This window comes from Eubalaena glacialis, chromosome 11 (genome assembly GCF_028564815.1).
Source record: "Eubalaena glacialis isolate mEubGla1 chromosome 11, mEubGla1.1.hap2.+ XY, whole genome shotgun sequence".
NCBI lineage: Eukaryota > Metazoa > Chordata > Mammalia > Artiodactyla > Balaenidae > Eubalaena > Eubalaena glacialis.
In genome coordinates this window covers 66,075,129-66,095,837 of record NC_083726.1, presented here as the reverse complement: position 1 = coordinate 66,095,837, position 20,709 = coordinate 66,075,129, and the positions used below count along the sequence as shown (strand labels likewise).

The 20,709-nt window shown below is 41.5% G+C and overlaps 1 protein-coding gene across 2 annotated transcripts in view; it reads left to right on the top strand.

Moving 5' to 3' along the window:
- SPMIP11 (sperm microtubule inner protein 11) overlaps nt 1-20,641 on the top strand; it is a 31,211-nt gene extending 10,570 nt beyond the window's left edge. Inside the window, exons 2-5 of one of the 2 annotated variants that reach the window (XM_061205250.1) lie at nt 8,235-8,391; nt 17,957-18,079; nt 19,884-20,028; nt 20,457-20,641. In XM_061205250.1, the coding sequence (XP_061061233.1) occupies nt 8,337-8,391; nt 17,957-18,079; nt 19,884-20,028; nt 20,457-20,505 (372 nt within the window). In that variant the 5' untranslated portion in view covers nt 8,235-8,336 and the 3' untranslated portion in view covers nt 20,506-20,641. The remainder of the gene's footprint in view (nt 1-8,234; nt 8,392-17,956; nt 18,080-19,883; nt 20,029-20,456) is intronic. The other variant, XM_061205251.1, reaches the window with a different exon arrangement.
- Nucleotides 20,642-20,709: the final 68 nt, after the last annotated feature.

Below are 20,709 nucleotides of genomic sequence, written 5' to 3'. Positions count from 1 at the left end.
AGCTGGAGGCCTCAGTTCCTCTCTGGCTATTGACAAGACACCTCAGTTTCTCACCACGTGGGCCTTCCAATAAGCTGCCTGAGTGTTCTCACTTGGCAGCTAACTTTCCTCAGAGCAGGTGATCAGAGAGAGAGAGAGAGTGGAAGGAGGAAGGAAGCCGCAATGCCTTTTTATGACAGTCTCAGAAGTGACTGTGACTTCTACCTTATTCTGTTTGTTAGAAGAGAATTACTAAATCTAGCCCACACTCAAGGGGAGGGGTAATAAAGAAGCTGTGGACCTACAGGAAAATCACCATACCTTTGTATCAGAACATTTTATTTTGGTTACTATATTTTTAATTTCCAAGGGTTGTTTTTGGTCCTCTGGTTTTCCTTTTCCATATCTTCTTTTTTCTTTAGGGATATTATACTTTATTTGAAATTCTCTTCTGTTCTCTGCATTAGCTCTGTTTCCTCTGCGCCCTTTTTCCTATGAGTTTATTTTGATCTCTGTTTTCCTCTTTGATAACTATTGTCAAATAACTGGTGATCCTTGGCTCTCCATTGTAAGTTAAGAGTGAGGAACTAAAAAGCTGACTAGAAGCCTGGAGGGCAGCGGTAGTTATCCATTGTGGGCTTCACTGGGAGCTTTCCTCTGGATCTCTACATTTTCTCCAGGGAAGAACACTATAATTGCTTCTCTGGGGATTGGTTACATGTTTGTCTGCTAGCATACTGGGATCAAGACAGGAGAAGGGGGCACTGAGTCTCACCTTTGAGGATCTCGATTTTCACTTAATCATCGTATTTTTAGTCTTGCACCATATGCCGTCCCTCACAGTAAATCTTGTGCAGGAGTGCAGTGCCTCCAAGATTCAGCTCCTCCAGAGAACTCTCTTTTTCCCCAGTTTTATTGAGATATAATTGACGTATAACATTGTGTAAGTTTAAGGTGTACAATATGTTGATTTGATACGCTTAAAATATATTGCAAGATGATAACTACCATAGTATTAGCTCTAATACCTCCATCACGTCACGTAATTGCCATTTCTTTTTTGTGGTAAGAACATTCAAGATCTACTCTCTCAGTACCTTTCAAGTATATAATGCAGTGTAATTACCTATAATCACCATGCTGTACATTAGATCCCCAGAAATTATTCATCTTATAACTGGAAGTTTATACCCTTTGGCCAACATCTCATCCCCTCACCCCCCAACCACCATTCTACTCTGTTTCTGAGTTCCGCTTTTTTAGATTGCACGTCTAAGTGAGATCATACAGTATTTGTCTTCTTCTGTCTGACTTATCTTACTTAGCATAATGCTCTCAAGGTTCATCCATGTTGTTGCAAATGACAGGATTTCCTTCTTTCTCATGACTGAATAATATTTCATGGCATATATATATATATATATATATATACACACACATATATATATACATCACATCTTCTTTATCCATTCATCCATTGACAGACACTTAGGTTTCCATATCTTGGCTATTGTGAATAATGCTGCAATGAACATGAGAGTGAAGATATCTCTTCAAGATCCTGTTTTCACTTCCTTTGGATATATAGCCAGACGTGGGATTGCTGGACAGGGAACTCTTTTATCTCCTTGTTGGGGCATAGTGGTTTGCCTGGTTGTGCCACATGCTCTGTAGACAGAGTGTCAGTGACCACCTTCCTGTTCTCGGACCTAGTCTTTACTCCTACCTTCTGTGGTACCTGCTACATTCTAAGGTTTGAGCCTCCCAAATGAATTAGCTCAATTCTAGGTGTATCCTCCACTGCAGACACTTAAGTTAAAACTTTTCCTATTCTGATAAATTCGTTACTACCCCTTTATCTACTTTCCATTTTTCAAAAGATATTTCCACTGAAATATATCATCTTGCTATTGTATCCTTGCTCTCTCTCTCTTTGACCTTGAAGGTTAATGCCATTATTGTTGTTGTTATTTTGATGTGATTTTAGCAAATTTAGGAGGGAAAGGAAATAAACTTTATGGTTAATTAACCATCTTTAAAATGTATTTTCATGATATAATTTCAAAATTATAGAGGGCTTCCCTGATGGCGCAGTGGGTGAGAATCCGCCTTTCAATGTGGGGGACACGGGTTTGGGCCCTGGTCCAGGAAGATCCCACATGCTGCGGAGCAACTAAGCCTGTGTGCCACAACTGCTGAGCCTGCACTCTAGAGCCCGCGGGCCACAACTACTGAAGCCCGCGCGCCTGAAGCCCGTGATCCGCAACAATAGAAGCCACTGCAATGAGAAGCCTGCACACCCCAATGAAGAGTAGCCCCCGCTCAACGCAACTAGACAAAACCCGCGTGCAGCAACGAAGACCCAACGCAGCCAAAAATAAATAAATAAATAAAATTTTTTTTTTTAAATAATGTATTTTCATGATATAACTTCAAAATTATAGAGGGCTTCCCTGGTGGTGCAGTGGTTGAGAATCCGCCTGCCAATGCAGGGGACACAGGTTCGAGCCCTGGTCCGGGAAGATCCCACATGCCACGGAGCAACTAAGCCTGTGCGCCACAACTACTGAGCCTGCGCTCTAGAGCCTGCCCGCCACAACTATTGAAGCCCACGCACCTAGAGCCCATGCCTTGCAACAAGAGAAGTCACCGCAACTACAGAAAGACCCAACGCAGCCAAAAATAAATTAATTAATTTTTTTTAAATTATAGAAAAGTTGTAAGACTGGTACAAAAGAAATTCCCTATACCCTTTACCCAGATTAGTCAATTGTTAATATTTGGCCACATTTGCTTGCTCTCTCTCCATATATATATAATTTATATATTTACATATCTATATATAAACATCTATTTTTTTCTCAGCTAGTTGAGAATAAGCTGCTCATATTATATCCTTTACTCTCAAATATTTCAGTTTGTATTTCCTAAGAATAAGAACATTTTCTTAGATAACAACCCACAGTATAGGTATCAAACTCAGCAGTTTTAACACTGATACAATACTATTTAATTATCTATAATCTATATTCCAATTTTGCCAATTGTCCCATTAATGTCCTTTAGAACAAAATTTTTCCTTCTAGGATACAATTAAGGATAAGACTGATCATAGAAATAGAAATAATTGGTTAATCAATTCTTTGATTGGTTAATTAACCAATTAAATTGGTTAATTAATTATTGATTAATCAATCAATCCAATAAGGATTGCATTTAGTTGGCATGCCTCTTTAGTCTCCTTTAATCTGGAACAATTCCTCTGATGCTTTGTTTCATGACAGTGACAATTTTAACAGTACAGGCAAGATATTTTATAGAATTTTTCTTAATTTGGGTTTGTCTGATGTTTCTCAAGAATAGATTAGGTTTAAATATTTTTGGCAGGACTAAGCAATATTATGTCTTCAATACATCACATCAGGAGGCTTGTGATGTCATTTTGTCCCATTATTGGTGATGTTAACTTTGACCATTTGATTAAGGTGGTGTTTTCCAGTTTTCTCCACTGTCAAGTTACTATTTTTGTTTTGTAATTAGTAATAATTTCCAGGAAGATACTTTGAAAAAATGTAAATACCCTATTCTTCATCAAACTTTCGCTTACTAGTTTTAGTATATAATGATGGTTCAATTATTTCTATGATAGTTGCAAAATGGTAATTTTCTAAATCACATCCATTTTAATTCAAAGTGTAATTTTTTAAAGTTTGAGTTTTTCCAAAGCATTCAATTTCATTTTTATACAAACTACTGCTCTTTTTTTTAATATCTCATAAATTTATTTAATGCTTGCTTGATACATTTTATGTAGAAAGGTTGGGACTGTTTGCTTTGGGTGCCCCTGGTAAATCTCATGGAGGCACTCATTGCTCTTTTTTAAAAAATACATATTCCATTAGTTTAAATAATATATCATTAAATTACAATATTGCAATTACAGAATAAACCTGGCATAAATTGTTTGGGGAGAAAAACCACAGTTGACTCTTGGTATGCACACAGTTCAACTGGTGGGAGCATAAGTGTGCAGGTATACTCGAGAGTAGCTCTTGGCTGCAACTGGAGTGTTGCAGGCATTTTTTAGTATGTTTTTCAGAGGAAATGGAGAACATTAATTAATCTAGCAAGTCTATTCAATGGAGTTTCTTTTTTTTAATATTTATTATTTATTTACTTATTTAGGCTGCGCTGGATGTTATTTGCGGCATGCGGGATCTTTAGTTGCAACATGCGGGATCTTCATTGTGGCATGAGGGATCTTCATTGCGGCATGCGAGCTCTTAGTTGCAGCATGCATGTGGGATGTAGTTCCCCAACCAGGGATTGAAGCTGGGCCCCCTGCATTGGGAGCCCGGAGTCTTACCCACTGGACCACCAGGGAAGTACCCTCAATGGAGCTTCTTTAGAGGAGCTTCTACTATATATATAATATTGAGCTATTCACACTTAATAGTCTAAAATACATCAAGAAACTAGGACACCTTGGACTTCCCTGGTGGTCCAGTGGTTAAGACTCCGCGTTCCCAACGCAGGGGTCACGGGTTCGATCCCTGGTGGGGAACTAGGATCCCGCATGCTGCACAGTACGGCCAAAAAAAAACAAAAAACAAAAAGAAACTAGGGTACCTTAAAGGATTACTGATAAAAACATAGATAAGTGTCCTGGACCAAGTTGGAGATTCCTGAATATTTGCCAAATTCAGTATGTGAGTTAGGATGCAGGGGAGGAATAAATGTGAGATCCCTTTCCAGACACATTTTAGATGCTTAGAATTCCTTGTAGTGAAATATCACCCAAATGAAACTAACATAATATTTTATATAAACTATATTTCAATTTTTTTAAAAAAAGAAATACCTCCCAAAGATAATGATATCTGGCAGAAATTGACAAGATATCCTAAAATTCATATGGAAATATATAGAACCCAGAATAACCAAAGCAATCTTGAAGAATAACAATGTTGGAGGACATACTTCCCAATTTCATATCTTCTACAAAGCTGCTATAATCAAGACCGTGTTATATTGGCATAAGAATTGCCATATAGATCAGTGAAATAGAATTGAGAGTCCAGAAATAAACCCTTAATTTATGGTCAGTTGATTTTCAACAAGAATGCCAAGACAATTCAATGGGAGAGAATAGTCGTCTCAACAAATTGTGCGGCAAAAACTGGATAATCACATGCAAAAGAATGAAATTGGACCTCACCTCACACCATATACAAAAAATGTACTCAAAATGGACCATAGACATAAATGTAAGAGCTAAAACTTTAAAACTCTTAGAAGAAAAATCTTCATGACCTTGGGATTAGGCAGTGGTTTCTAAGAAATGACAACAAAAGCATAAGTGACAGAAGGAAAGATAGATAAATTGGATTTCATCAAAATTTAAAACTTTTGTGCTTCAAAGTTCACTATCAAGTAAGTGAAAAGAGGTTTTTTTGGTAAATGTTTGGATTACAAGACAGATTTAAAATAAATAAGTATATGGACTTCCCTTGTGGCACAGGGGTTAAGAAGCCAATGCAGGGGACACGGGTTCAATCCCTGGTCCGGGAAGATCCCACATGCTGCGGAGCAACTAAGCCCGTACGCCACAACTGCTGAAGCCTGCGCACCCTAGAGCCCATGCTCCACAACAAGAGAAGCCAACGCAATGAGAAGCCCACACATCTCAACAAACAGTAGCCCCCGCTCGCCACAACTAGAGAAAGCCCGCACACAGCAATGAAGACCCAATGCAACCAAAAATAAAATTAAAAATTAAAAAAAAAAAAAGAAAACACTTTGTAAATTAATTTGGAAAACTTTCCTCATAGGACATAGCCCCAGAAGCCTAAGAGTAAAGATTGACAATTTTTTCTAGATAAAAGTTATAATTCTGTATCAAAAGACATCGTAAAGTTAAAAGGCAAGAAAGAGACTTAAGAGGGGAATTCCCTGGCAGTCCAGGGGTTAGGACTCTGTGCTTTCATTGCCAAGGACCAGGGTTTGATCCCTGGTCTGGGAACTAAGATCCCACAAGCCGTGCGGCACAGCCAAAAAAATAAATAAATAAAGGAGAGACTAAGGGAAAATATTTGCCATATACAGGTGTTTGTGTGTGTGTGTGTGTGTATATATACACATATATTTACATATATACATATATACACACACCTCTATATAAACACACACATACATACATATATTCATATTTATAATTTATATATATAATTTCAGAATACATAGAAACCTCCCAAGTAAGGCACCAATCCAGACTCCCCTTCTCATCCAACATCAGATAATTATTTATTGGGAACTGATTGTGCCAGGCACTGTGTTAGGCACTAGGAATACAACAGTGACTAACACAGACAATAAACAAGTAAATAAATAAACAAGATATTCACAGAATATAACAAGTACTGGGAAGGATATAAGGGTGGGAGAGTTGATGCAATGGATCAGAAGTTATAAACTGCTGGCCAGAGGGCCAGACTCAGCCTGCAGAGTGATTTCTTAAAAAAATCTGGACCCACATCTAAAAATCAGGAGATTTTATGTAAAATCCACATTTCTGACTTCTCTTAAAAATTAGAACTGGCCACACTGGCCCTAAATTCCCACATGACCACAAATGGCCAGAGCAAAGTAGCAGCTGCCCCTTTAGATGGGACAGGTTTCTTAGTTGTTTTACTCATAAACATTATCTGCCTGACTCTTATAGGCAACTGAGTTTGCAGATCCCATGATGGAGAGTAACTTGGAGAGGCCCACTTTATTTACTTATTTTTTATTTTTATTTTTTTTTTTAGCTGCTTTGGGTCTTCACTGCTGTGCGCAGGCTTTCTCTAGTTGAGGCGAGCGGGGGCTACTCTTCATTGCAGTGCACAGGCTTCTCACTGTGGTGGCTTCTGTTGTTGCAGAGCATGGGCTCTAGGCACGCAGGCTTCAGTAGTTGTGGCACGCAGGCTCAGTAGTTGTGGCTCACAGGCTCTAGAGTGCAGGCTCAGCAGTTGTGGTGCATGGGCTTAGTTGCTCCGGGGCATGTGGGATCTTCCTGGACCAGGGCTCGAACCCGTGTCCCCTGCATTGGCAGGCAGATCCTTAACCACTGTGCCACCAGGGAAGCCTGAGAGGCCCACTTTAGACAGTAATCAAGGAGGTAATGTTTGAGCCACACCGTGAAGAATGAGAATGAGCCAGCTATGTGTAGAGCTGAGGCAAGAGCTTCATCCTCATAAGAGCAAATTTCAAAATCTAGAAGGGACCACCTAGAGGGGTGGGATAGGGAGGGTGGGAGGGAGGGAGATGCAAGAGGGAAGAGATATGGCAACATATGTATATGTGTAACTGATTCACTTTGTTGTAAAGCAGAAGCTAGCACACCATTGTAAAGCAATTATACTTCAATAATGATGTTTAAAAAAAAAAAAAAAAAAATCTAGAAGGAATTCAAGGCTAAAACCATAACAAAGCACTTCCAACTCCCACTTTGATCACAGACTGCTTTCACTGCATCCCAGCCAGAACGCTGTATGTAACTCATCTCCCATTTCTGACAAGCCATTTTTTCTCGTTTTTCCTTCTGTGGTTGATTTCTAGTTTCATACTGTTATGGTCAGAAAAGATGCTTGAAATAATTTCTGTCCTCTTAAATTTGTTGAGTCTTGTTTTGTGTCCTTTATATGGTCTATCCTAGAGAATATTCCATGTGACTTGAAAAGAATGTGTATTCTGTGTTTTGTTTGTTTGTTTTTGTTTGTTTTGGATGTAGTGTCTTGTAGATATAAATTAAGTCCAACTGTTTTATTGTGTCATTTAGGATCTCTGTTGCATTATTGATTTTCTGTCTGGAAGATCTGTCCATTGATGTCAGTGAGGTATTAAAGTCTCCTACTATTGTTGTATTCCTGTCAATTTCTCCCTTTATTGTCTGTTAGTATTTGTTTTATGTATTTAGGTGCTCCTATATTGGGTGCATATATGTTAACAAGTGTAATATCGTCTTCTCATAATATAATGATTCCTTTATCATTATATAGTATTCTTCTTTGTCTTTCTTTATGGACTTTGTTTTAAAGTCTGTGGCAGCATATTGTAGGTTCTTGACAAGTCATTTTAATTGTGCACATCCTGAAATATCTATGCACAAAGACATTCAGGGAACTTGGCTACCCTCTGCCAAGTTTGGCTTCAACCATGTTATTCAGACTTCCACCTGAAAATTCCACTCAATAGTAATTATGTTCTATTCGTAGTATTCCCTTGAAGCCACTTGAGCTGCCCAGGAGCTGAAGTCTGGGACCACATGGCCAAGCTCCAGGGCACATAGGCTGACTCTAGAATCTCAGGATAAGGCTATGAAACTCCAGGGAGTTGGAGTGTGGAGCTCCAGGGAAACCTATGAAGACAACGGTATGTGTATTTGGCCCTCCTCCTAGGACATCTAGTCTTCCTAGAATGATTAGTACCATAACCACAAATCTCAAGTGAGCACTTGGGACTTCCTGAAAATCCTATTACATTTCCCTAGCCACTCTCCCACTCCTCAAGGCAACTCCCCCTCTCTCCTCAAATCTCTAAAATCCTCTCTGGATCCTCACTCTGAGCTAATAACTTCCTTGCTCCTTATTTAACTAAAAATAGAAGCAATCTAAAGAGACTTTCCATCATCACATCCAACATTCCACTGCATTTATACCTTCCCTCTTGTACAATGAATGAACTGACTCCATTTGTGTACTGGATCTCATCCACACTTTCCTCAAGGATTTTGCTCCTGTAATTATCCCCCTCTCCCTCAGTTTTTTCCCTCTTCCCAGATCACTTCCATAAGTATACAAATGTGCTGTAATCATTCCATCTGGGGAAAAAAAAGAATCCTCCCTTGACCAAATGGTCCCCTCAAGCTATTGTCCTTATTTCTTTCTCCACCACCTTCTCCCCTTTCCCACTCCTGATTATACCAAAACTCCTGGGAAAAGTAGTTTATACTCATTGACAAGAGAAAAACAACCATGCTGATTGGCCTCACTTTAAATTCCTGATCACTAAACTCAAGTGGGCCTCTATGGCTGCCCAAAAGTCAGACTACATTTCCTTGTTCTATGCATTCTCTCACTCTCCTGAAGGCCACTTCGTACCTTCTCTTTCCTCAAACCTCTAACACCTCATCTCCTATCCTCACTCTCACATAATGACTTTCCTTTCTATTTCACAGTGAAAACAGAAGCAACTGGAAGATAATTTCTATAACCTCTCACAAAATCATGTCTATCCATCTACCTGCATCTGCGCCTGTATATGTCTTATTATAATGAGCGAATGGTCTACACACTTGTTAAGACCAACCCCTCCACTTGTGCATCAGATCTCATATTGTTGACTATTCAAGGACACTACGCCAATATTCTTCACACTCTATTGCATCAGTTTTTCTATCTCTGGCCATTCCTATCTACATACATTCATGCTATAATTTCTTCCATCTTAAAGCCCTACATCCTATTTCCCTGCCCACCCCCCATACAGAAAAATTCTTCAAAAGAGTTGTCTGGTCTTTCTGTCTCTAAATATCCTGCCAGTCTCTCTTGAACCCATGCCAATCAGGCTCTTGCCCCTACCACTCCACTGAAACTTCTTATGTGTCTAGTCACCAATGCTCATATCCATGGTGATGTTCCTAAATTAAACAGTAAGCTCTTAGCTCTCATCTTATTTAACATATCAACAGGAAAGTGCAACAGAGCTCACCTGGTTCTGAATCCTGGTGCTGCTGAGGTTGCTTGCAATATGTCAGCTGGCAGAGATTTGGGAATGTGGACCACCATAACAGGGAATTTGGCTCATACCTTTCTATTACTTCAGAACTGGTTTAGGAAAGTATGTATGGAGAAAATACAGCATTCTGTTTGGCTCTTAGAAAACAACATCCATCCACCTTGCTTACCCAAGTCTTTCTAATCCCAATTTCTACATTCATTAATTCAAGGAACACACAGTTCCTGACCATGCTCACCCTTAGTTCCATGTGATCTTGCAGGACTCTAATTTGTCATTCACACTTGTCTTCAGAATGATTCTCTGGCCCTGCTCTCTTTCTGGCTGATTTCACCTTGTTAATACATTCACTCAAGTGGCTTGACCTTTTTCTGTCCCCCTGTACTAGCACTTCAACCTGTTCTCCATGTTCAAATCAACCACACTCTTACTTGGCCCTTCAGTGAGGGCTTTAACAGCAACCATTAAAATGAACTTATTAACACTTCTCATTCTTAACACATACTATAATGATATTTTTAAGTCATTCACAATTTTTCTTTGAAGAAAGTTTTTTTTCCCTTCTAGTAGATGTGAGGGCCCACTCAAGCTTTCCTTATTATAGTCATAATGAAAACTCATAGACATGAGTCAACACAGGTAACTAAATATTCTGCCAGTCTCTGCCTCCTTCCTTTCTTTTCCTCCTGATAAAGAACCAAAATAGAAAAACCAAAGAGGAAAACTGGGTGTGGAGAGCATACTTTGGTCTATCCTTGACTTTAGAAACTCATTTTTATCAGGTACTCAAAGTTGTTCAGATTCATGGAGCTAACTCGCTAAGCAAATTCAGAGTGCCTGTTTCCTCACTTGTAAATGGAGATAATAATGCCTTCCTTATAGATTTGTTGTGGAGATTAAATTATATAATGTATGTAATACAGCTAAGACCTAGCACATAAAACTGTACAACAGATGATTGGAAGAAAAGTTATAAACCATAATAAGTAAGTTATTATTTACATATGGAATATATACCTTTCCTCTGACTGGAATATCTTTGTCCTGCTACTCAAAACATACTTGCCAGGATAGGGTACCTGAAAAGCAATACACACACACACACACATATACACACACACATATATACGTACATTTTTTTTTTTTGGCCGCACAGCTTGTGGGATCTTAGTTCCCCAACCTGGAATTGAACCTGGGCCCTTGGCAGTGAAAGTGCCGCTCCTAACCACTGAATCGCCAGGGAATTCCCATGGAAAGCAATATTTTTAACCATAAGATTCCTTGAGAAGCAACAAATGCTAGCTGGCTTCAAAGGATAGCTCATCCAGGCCCTGAAAGAGCCTGGTCAATTGCAGCTGCCCACAGAAGAGCATCCCTGACCAGTGACCAGAACTCTCTTGTCTACCAATCAGTAGATTCCTGCCCCTCCCAGACTCACCCTTCCTTATACTACTACTAGTTGCCCCTGGAGGTTCAGCCCAGCTTCCTGTGTTCATTCACCTTGAGTGCCTAAGCTTTCCCTTCTCTGTCCTACCCAGGGGAGCATGGCCATATATCTGTCCTTTTCTTTGCTGAATCTATCTCACCACCTGCTTTGAACCCTGTTCTCCCACCTACTCTTAGCGTCATACCTGGACACTCCTCTTGGTCCAGGAGTGTCAGAATTTCAGAAAAATTCCCTTATCTGGCCCTTTGCTGAGACAACTCCCTTGCCTTGTTATATGAAAACCCTAGGTCAAGCTAGACATCATCCTAACACAAATCTACACTCAGGGCATTGCCCACTGACAGGTGTCTCAGAGGCAAATCGATGGGGGTGGGTGGTTAAGAGTGCTTATGCTTATTCTTGGCTTGAAACAAATGACCTCTCCCTGCCAGACTCTCTAGTGACTGCCCTCCAGCCACACACACGATGACCTCCAAGCTCCACACATCCAAAGGGCCTCACTCCATCTTCCTCCACTGCTGCCTTTATCATTCCTTCTCCCAGAGGAATTCACTAATGAGTCCTCCAAGTTGCTCTTACTTCCAAATGAATCTCTTCAAAGAAAAAGTAAATCTCAAATCTTTGGTAAAAGCCGAGCATATATCACTTGTATTCTCATTTTCTGGATCGTGTCAAAGGGATCCCATAGGTGGTTTTCCCCACCCTGATTGGAATGTCCTCTGCTCAGTCTCCTAGTTCTCCTGACCTCTCCTAGCTGCCTATTTGGTGACCCGCTATTAGGAGACAGCTGGAGATGCCATTCTTAGACTCCAGCAGAGGGCACTGTAGTTCTGGCTTTTCAAACAGGAGCACGAATGGCACAATTCAGCCAAGAGTGAACTGGCCAAAACCTCTGAGCCCCTCTGCCTTTCTAAATGGATAAACATACTGAAGTTACAGAAATGTATTTTGGAAACACTCATATGTCTCATAGCTGCTATAGACCATCATCCCCATCCACCTGAAACCAGAAGGGAGAAGGTACTCAAGCTACTCACAGCTACAATCTGCCAAAGCCTAGGGAGTGGGCACCTCCAAGGTGGATGACTGTGTCTGTATTGCAGCAGATAGACCACTTTTTCCACAGGGGCTTGGCATTTCCCCACTGGTTTTCCTCACTGGGACTGATCTAATCCACTGATGACTGGCCCACCAGGTTCCAGTCCTCTCTGCTCCCTCGATGCTGGCCATAGGAAATGATATTCCACAGTTCAGTGAATCTCAGGGAGGCAGGGATCTGCCTCTAGAACAAGGTAATATCATCATGTCTCTCTCCCAACTCAAGGCTTCTCCAAGTGGAGCAGACACCCTTGACAGGGCCCCCATTGAGCTGTACACAGGGGAGCCCATTAAGAGGCTAGTTCTATCAGTTCATGTTTTTCCTTAGTCCTTGGTCTTTCCTGGAAGGCCTGATGAGATGATTTCAAGAGCCAGTTTAATGCGGTGGTTAAGAGCATGGGCTCTGGAGCCAAACTGCTTGGGTTAAACTCAGGTCTCTGCCATATGCTAGTTATGTGACCTTGGGCAAATCACTAAACTTCTCTGGGCCTCTGTTTCTCCATTTACAAAATAAGATAGTAACAGTACCTACCTTTTATAGTTGTGCTGAGCACATTCACTAATTATTAGCCCTTTTTATTGTTGTTATCTCTAGAAGATCCATGTAGTCCATTTTACATCAGCAGTCTGCAGCCGGCACTAAGCCTCTCTGTTATCTCGTGCCCCCTCCACCTCCCCTGTGTTCAGAATCCTGAACAAGTGCACCACTTTGAGGAAGATATTTTTGGAGGCAAAGGAACTGTCCCCATATGTAAAATGTGCCCTGGGAATTGGTCTGGTTCCCTGGGTTTATGCTCTTGTCCACTTCCTCCCAAAGCACTGACTATTTCCTTATCTCAGGAAAGACAGACAGTAAGTGCAAGATAGCCTTCAAAACATACTTTAGCCAATTTCAATCCATGTTAACGCGCCAGTCAACTTTGAGGGATTAATGCCCCACATCTGATATGACCTCTTAGACAGGAGTCATATTTTATGTACAGTACCACAACATTTTCTCTCAGACTGATCTTGTATAAATTTCTAGTCAGGGTGGTATTACTCTGCTTGCAGTGACACCAACTTCAAGACAACTGCAAGTAATGTCTGTTAGATATTATCACCACTATGTACTCAGAATCTGGAACAGACAGGCAAATACCCTAACCTGAAAGTCAGAATTCTGGGAGCCACTGAGGTAGACCCATTCTAAAAATTCTTCAGCCTGAAAATATTATGGCCAATCAGCCCCAGTTCCAGCTAACAGAGGCAATGGGCAAAGTAGTGGAAAACTAAGATTTTGTGACCATCCCAGTGGCCCTGGGAAGCTTATACTATTGAGAAATCTGCAACATAAATTTGGAAAAGTAGAAGATCCACCCAAGTACTTTTGCACTACCCCATATGTCCTTCATGGTCCATTCAAAGCATTAAATCTGGTCTTATGGCAACTCCTAATTTATGGCCTGGCTCTAGAAGAAAGTGGCAGGGTCCTTCATATCTATTTATCACAAAAAACATATGGAGTGTAGTATTAACTGGGTGGATGAAGAACCTCTGTTATACCATCTACCAAAATGATGGATTCATCTACCTTGCCATGGTGGAGTTATAAAGAGTTCATTGCATCCCTCTACCCAGAATATGCCCTTTCACAAGTAGCTGTGGCATGATTCTCACCTACCCCTCACCACCCTTCACTTCACGTGGCTTCCAAAACTTGGCAGCTTGCAGAAGCTATGAGTTACCAAAAATATCTTCCAGCTCGCCAAATACTGATCCAAGGAATATGCCAACTGGTGCTTGATTCAAGAGGAAGGCATCCAAGTGGGTGATACTGTCCAGTACACCTCCAAGCACACAGTAACCCATACAGGAAGCTGGGAGACTACTACTTGGAAACTGAGATAATAGAGAGCATCATCTGGCTGTACCCCAAAGAACAGTCTGAGGCCTCGGGACCCGATAAAGAGCTCCCACTGTCACCTGCACCCAGACCAATAGTTACGTGTAGTCCAGGTCCCACTGCCTACTAAGAACATGCTCTTGCTCCTTCTCCTCCATCTACACTTACTTGGCCATAGACATTCTGACACCCTCAGCCCAAAGTCAAACGACCAAACTCAAATGACACTGCTTCTAGGAAATGGCCCCTCATTGCTATAACCTGTGATGAAGTAAATTCAGCCCCTGTTTCAGTCCAGGCTTCCACCTGCCCAAGCCCTCAACTGTCAAGGGAGGGGATTCAAACAGTGTCCCACTCTGATAGTGTCATTGTCTCAGAGAATGTTAAAGGAGATTTCCACTGGAGTGCAAAAGGGAGTGTGGAGGGACAGATGACGACGAATGTGCGGGGCCAAGCAGGATGAAAGGGAAAAGCAGGAGCTGGGGAAGGACTATAAAACGGGGGTCGGGGGGGGGACTTCCCTGGTGGCGCAGTGGTTAGGAATCCGCCTGCCAATGCAGGGGACACGGGTTCGAGCCCTGGTCCGGGAAGATCCCACATGCCGCGGGGCAACTAAGCCCGTGAGCCACAACTACTGAGCCCGCGCACCACAACTACTGAAGCCCGCGCGCCTAGAGCCTCTTCTCCACAACAAGAGAAGCCACCGCAATGAGAAGCCCGCGCACTGCAACGAAGACCCAATGCAGCCAAAAATTAATTAATTAATTTATTTATTAATTAAAAGAGGGGGCATCCCCACCATCCACCAGAGGTGAGTCAGCAATCTCAACAATTTCAAGAGAGAATGGCAAATTTTGACCCAGTTCCTGACAAGCTCAGGATTCTGAGATGCAAGCCAAATCTAGCCTATTTAAGCAGAACATGAATTTATTAAAAGAATATTGGTGGGATTACATCAAACTAAAAAGCTTCTGCACAGCAAAGGAAACAATCAGCAAAATGAAAAGGCAACCTATAGTATGGGGGAAAATACTTGCAAACCATACATTTGATAAAGGGTTAATATCCAAAATATATAAGGAATTCCTATAACTCAATAGCAAAAAAAAAAAAAAAATCCAACTAAAAAATGGGCAGAGGATCTGAAAAGACATTTCTCCAAAGAAGACACACAAATGGCCAACAGGTATATGAAAAGATGCTCAACATCTAATCATGAGGGAAATGCAAATTAAAACCGCAATGTCACCTCACACCTGTTAAAGTGGCTATAATCAAAAAAACCCACAAAAGATAACAAGCATTGGTGAGGAAAAAAGGGAACCCATGTGCACTGTGGTGGGAATGCAAATGGGTGCAGCCACTATAGAAAACAGTAAGGTGATTTCTCAAGAAATTAATAGAACTACCATATGATCCAGCAATCCCACTTCTGATATACATATCCTGAAAGGAATTGAAATCACGATCTCAAAGAGATACCTGCACTCTCATATTCGTTGCAGCATTATTCACAACAGCCAAGCTATGGAAGCAACATAAATGTCCATCAACGCGTGAATGGGTTTTTTATTTATTTTATTTTTTAAAATTTTATTATTTTTAAAAATATTTATTTGTTTATTTGGCTGCGCCAGGTCTTAGTTGCGGCACACGGGGTCTTCGTTGCTGTATGCGAGATCCTCATTGCGGCATGCGGGATCTTGTTTAGTTGTGGCATGCAGGCTCTTAGTTGCAGCGTGAGGGATCTAGTTCCCTGACCAGGTAATCGAACCCTGGCCCCCTGCATTGGGAGGGCAGAGTCTTAACCACTGGACCATCAGGGAAGTCCCTGAATTTTTTAAATGTGGTATATGCATACAATGGAATATTATTCAGCCTTAAAAAAAAAAAAAGGAAATCCTGCCATTTGCAACAACATGGATGAATCTGGAAGACATTATGCTAAGTGAAATAAGCCAGACACAGGACAAATACTACATGATACCACTTGTAAGAGGAATCTAAAATAATCAAACTCATAGAAGCAGAGAATAAAAAGGTGGTTGCCAGAGGCTGGGGGGAGGAAGAAACAGGGAGGTAGTAATCAAAGGGTACAAAATTTCAGTTATGCAAGATGAATAAGTCCTAGAGATCTACTGTACAGCACAGAGCCTATAGTTAATACTGTGTTATATACTTAAAACTTCGCTAAGAGGTTAGAGCTTATGTTAGGTGTTCTTGTCAAAAAAATAATAATAACAACAATAAACGAAGAGGGTGGGAGGAGATTTTTGGAGGTGATGTATATGTTTGTGGCATAGATTGTGGTGATGGTCTCACAGGTGTATACTTATCTCCAAACTCATTAAGTTGTATATATTAAATATATACAACTTTTTCTATGTCTGTTATACAATGAAGTAGTTTATAAAAAAGGAATATTGGGAAACACATAAAAATTGTAGAAGGAACAGAGAACAAAGCTTGGCAGAGGGTAACCAGAAACAATGTTCAGAATCATGCTGCAGACCTGGCTGGGCACAGACACCACTGCATTCGATGCTGTGGTGGGCACTGCTGGCACCAAGGGCACTGGGCCCCGGATACTGCTGCTCGAAACAAGATGCAGCTTCACTGCCCCAACTTCCATCAATAGAAAAAGACTTTACATGGTCCCAGCTTCTTTGCAACCCCAATCTTTGATTCAAAATCTGAAGAAGATGTGTTGATTGGCCTACCAAAACTCTTTGCCCATGGCCTCGCTACACGAGAGGCTGGGTATCTTAGTCCATTCAGGCTGCTATAACAAAATACCATAGACTGGGTGGCTTATAAACAACAGAAATTTATTTCTCACATTTCTGGAGGCTGGAAGTCCAGGATCAGGATGCCAGGTGAGGGCCCTCTTCCAGGTTGCAGACTTCTTATTGTTTCCTCACATGGCAGAAGGGGCAAGGAAGCGCTCTCAGGTATCTTTTACAAGGGCACTAATTCCATTCATGAGGGCTCTGCCCTCATGAATCACATCCCAAAGGCCCCACCTCCAAATACCATTACCTTGGGCATTAAGTTTTCATCATGTGAATTTGGGGGGGATGGGAACATTCAGACCATAGCACTGGGTAAGGAAGGTCTGGTTTTTTCAGTCACTGTAAGATACAGATTTTGCCTCAGAGGAGATTCCTAAAGCCCCATAAGAATGCTAAGTCTACACTACCCTACTCTACACTGCCTTTCCAGCTGCTGGCCCTGTCCCTCTCCACTTTACCCAGCATCAGTCCAGCTCTAAATCAACAGCAAGCTGAGACCTCTCTAGTGCTTCTAACGCACTTGATATCTTGCTGCCCGAAATGCTCTTCCTGATACTACTATGTCCCATGAATCCCTTCTTATCCTCCAACACTTAGCTTAAACATAATTTCCCCTATTAGACCAACTGAAGCTCTGCAAATATGCCAGTCTCAGGAAAGGAATATCCATCCAGACAAGGGGCCTTTTCCACCTACGCTAACCCTAAGTATTTGTCAATATCCCGATTCTAGCAGGAGGCCACTCAAAACCCAGGAGTCAGGGAGGAGCAAGAGAGTAGTGAGGAAGGTCTGATCACTGTTCTCCCTCCCTCCCCTCTGTCACAGGCATTTTGATTTGACTCCTGAGATCCTGAGAATCGGATATGAGTGGCTTGGAGAGATCCCTGCCCTGTGCCTGGTTGGCATGGAGACCAGAGACTCAGAAAGTCAAATAACCCCATTTGCTAAGTACTCAGAGCAAGTCTGCTCTCGTTTCAGACCAGAAAGAACCAGAGCCCACTAGGCTTCCCCCTATTATCTCAGAAGATGGGAATCATTCCGTGCACCAGAATAGCCACACAAGGTACCAAGAAGCTGTACGGAAGGTGTTGTTAAAGACATGTAAGTATCTTGGATTTGTCACATGCCAGGGGCAGAAAAGATGTGTCTGAGTTCCTAAAGAATGGCTGGGCTGTGGTGGGGCATTGTTATAGAGCAGAGGATGGGGGCAAAAAGAGCCAAGAAGAGACTGAGAAGAAGAAGGAGAAAGTAGACTTGAATGGTGGGGTAAGCAAGATAAAATAAAAACTGAATCAGACTTGGAAGCAGAAGATCCAGGTGTGAGTACTATTTCTGTCTCTTTTAAGTGTCTCACCCTGGGCAATCACTTATCCTTTTTTAACCTGCTTCCTCGTTCATTTAAAAAAAACAGAAAATGCCTACTCTACCAATCTTACAGAATTGTGAGGATCAAAGCTTTGGAATTTGAACTGAGTTTAAACTCCAAACAAGCCATGTGACCTTGGGCAAATTCCTTCAACCACTTAATCTCTCTGCATCATCTGAAAATCGGAATAATACTGTAGCATTTTTTGTGAAAGTTAGATAAAATGTACATTTAAAAAAGCACCTAGGACAACCTACTGATACATGCAAATACTGAGGAATCTCCAGGGAATTCTGCTATGTAAAGAAAGCCAATCCCAAAAGAGATCCCATACTGTATGATGCCATTTATATAACATTCTTAAAATGACAAAACTATAGAACTGAAGAGCACATTATTGATCACCAAGGGGTGGAGGGAGGAGGATGTGGCTATAAAAGGGCAACTCCAGGATCCTGTGGTGGTAGAACCTTCTGTATCAATATGTTAATACCCTGGTTGTAATAAAGTGCTACAATTTTGCAAGATGTTACCAAGGTGGGGGCTGGGAGGACATGGCTAAAGGGTACACAAGATCTCTGTTTTTCCCCTTCTTACAGCTGTATGTGAATCTATCATTATCTCAAAATTAAAGTTTAATTTAAAAAAACAAATACTATCAGAAATTAAAAAAGATACACATGAAGAGGAATATCTGTTATTTCTACTAGCAAAACTTTTTAAAAGCTTTTTATCAATTAACAGGAAAACAACTAAGTGAAAAATATAACATCTACTCAATATATATTAGGGATTTTTTTAAAAATAATGATTATAGAGACTATACAGCCAGAATATTAGGCTATAATTTTGTTTTAAAAATATACAAATTTTATACACTGGTATAATTAGATTTATCCAAATAAATAAAGAGTGAAAATCCAAAAAAAAGAAAATCTAGGTAAGTCTGGTATTACTTCAAAATTTTAAAAACACCTAATACCTAATACAACATTTAGAACATAACAGGTACTTGATAAATGGTATTAGTAATATCCAAACATGAGGTAGTATCACTGCTAAATTTCAGAGAATTACCTGAAATGAGCAAAGAAGGAAAAAAAAGAACCAGTAGACTCACCTTGCACATTTTCCAAGTGGGTTGGGTGGTTAGAACTCTGTGCTCTCACTGCCGAGGGCCCGGGTTCAATCCCTGGTCTGGGAACTAAGATCCCACAAGCCGCGTAGCACGGCCAAAGAAAGAAAGAAAACAAACCAAGTGGGTTGACCACTTGTTTTTCCACCACCTTAGCACTTGGGGAAAGCTCTCTTGGAGACGGGCTTATAGTAGAGGCAGGAAGAACCAAGACTGATTCCACTGACCATGAAGGGTGCGAGATGCTGGAATCCAGAAGTGGAACTCGGTGTGGTGACCACATTTCCAGGACTTCTCAGCACCTGGTCAGGCCCAGTTGCTAGGCTGGGCTTGTGATGCCCTGAGGCACAAAAGGGAGCGGACTCTAAGCAATTGGATAACCTGCCCTTCCCCCAACCATTCAGTCCCCAATCAGGTCTTCAGAGTACCCCTGACTGATGCTCAGAACTTCAGCTTCTGGCGGTCCCACAATCCAGGAGTGCGCCCAGAGGAAACCATGCCATGGATCCGGAGCCCCTGCCACTGCCTCATCAAAAGCCCAATGACCAGGTTAGGCTGGAAGGGTGAGGGTGGGGAGATCAAGGAAAGTATTCCTCCCTCCCCTCACTGAAATCCTTGGAGACTTTCATTTCCAGTCAGAGTTGGGAAATGGAATAGGAAGTTTGGGTCTTACCAGGGACAACTGGCCCCAGAATCTGGGCAGTGGTGGCATTCAAAGGAACTAAAGATTGGTCTGTGTCTTTGCGTTTTGCCTTATGGATATGACTTCTGAATAGATGCGAATATCTACAGCACTCCTGTGGGAGGCCTGGGGTGTTTCGGTTCCCTTCATTGCCACCTCGCACCCCTCTAACCACCATCCATTGGCAGTAGCCCCACTTCTTCATCACTACCTCTGCCCATTCTAGGTTTAAGCACCCCCCCGCCCCCATCCAGCCTAACCTGGCTGAATCTGAGACCCTATCTCTCTTTTCCAGGTTTATGGATCACTCTATTCTCAATGACAGAAACTTCAGTCTGTATTGAGCAGGAAGTGTCTGCAGAAGGACAAGATAAACTCTGGATGGAGGGCAAAGAGGGACAGAGGGAGGTGTCCTGGTTCCAATGGCTGACTAATGGGAGGAGGGGATTGAGAACATGGAATAAACAGATTGCACTAGAAGTGACTTGTGTGCCCTGGAAGTGAGGGGGAGGGAAATTATTCCAATACCCAAATTCCTGTGAGATCAG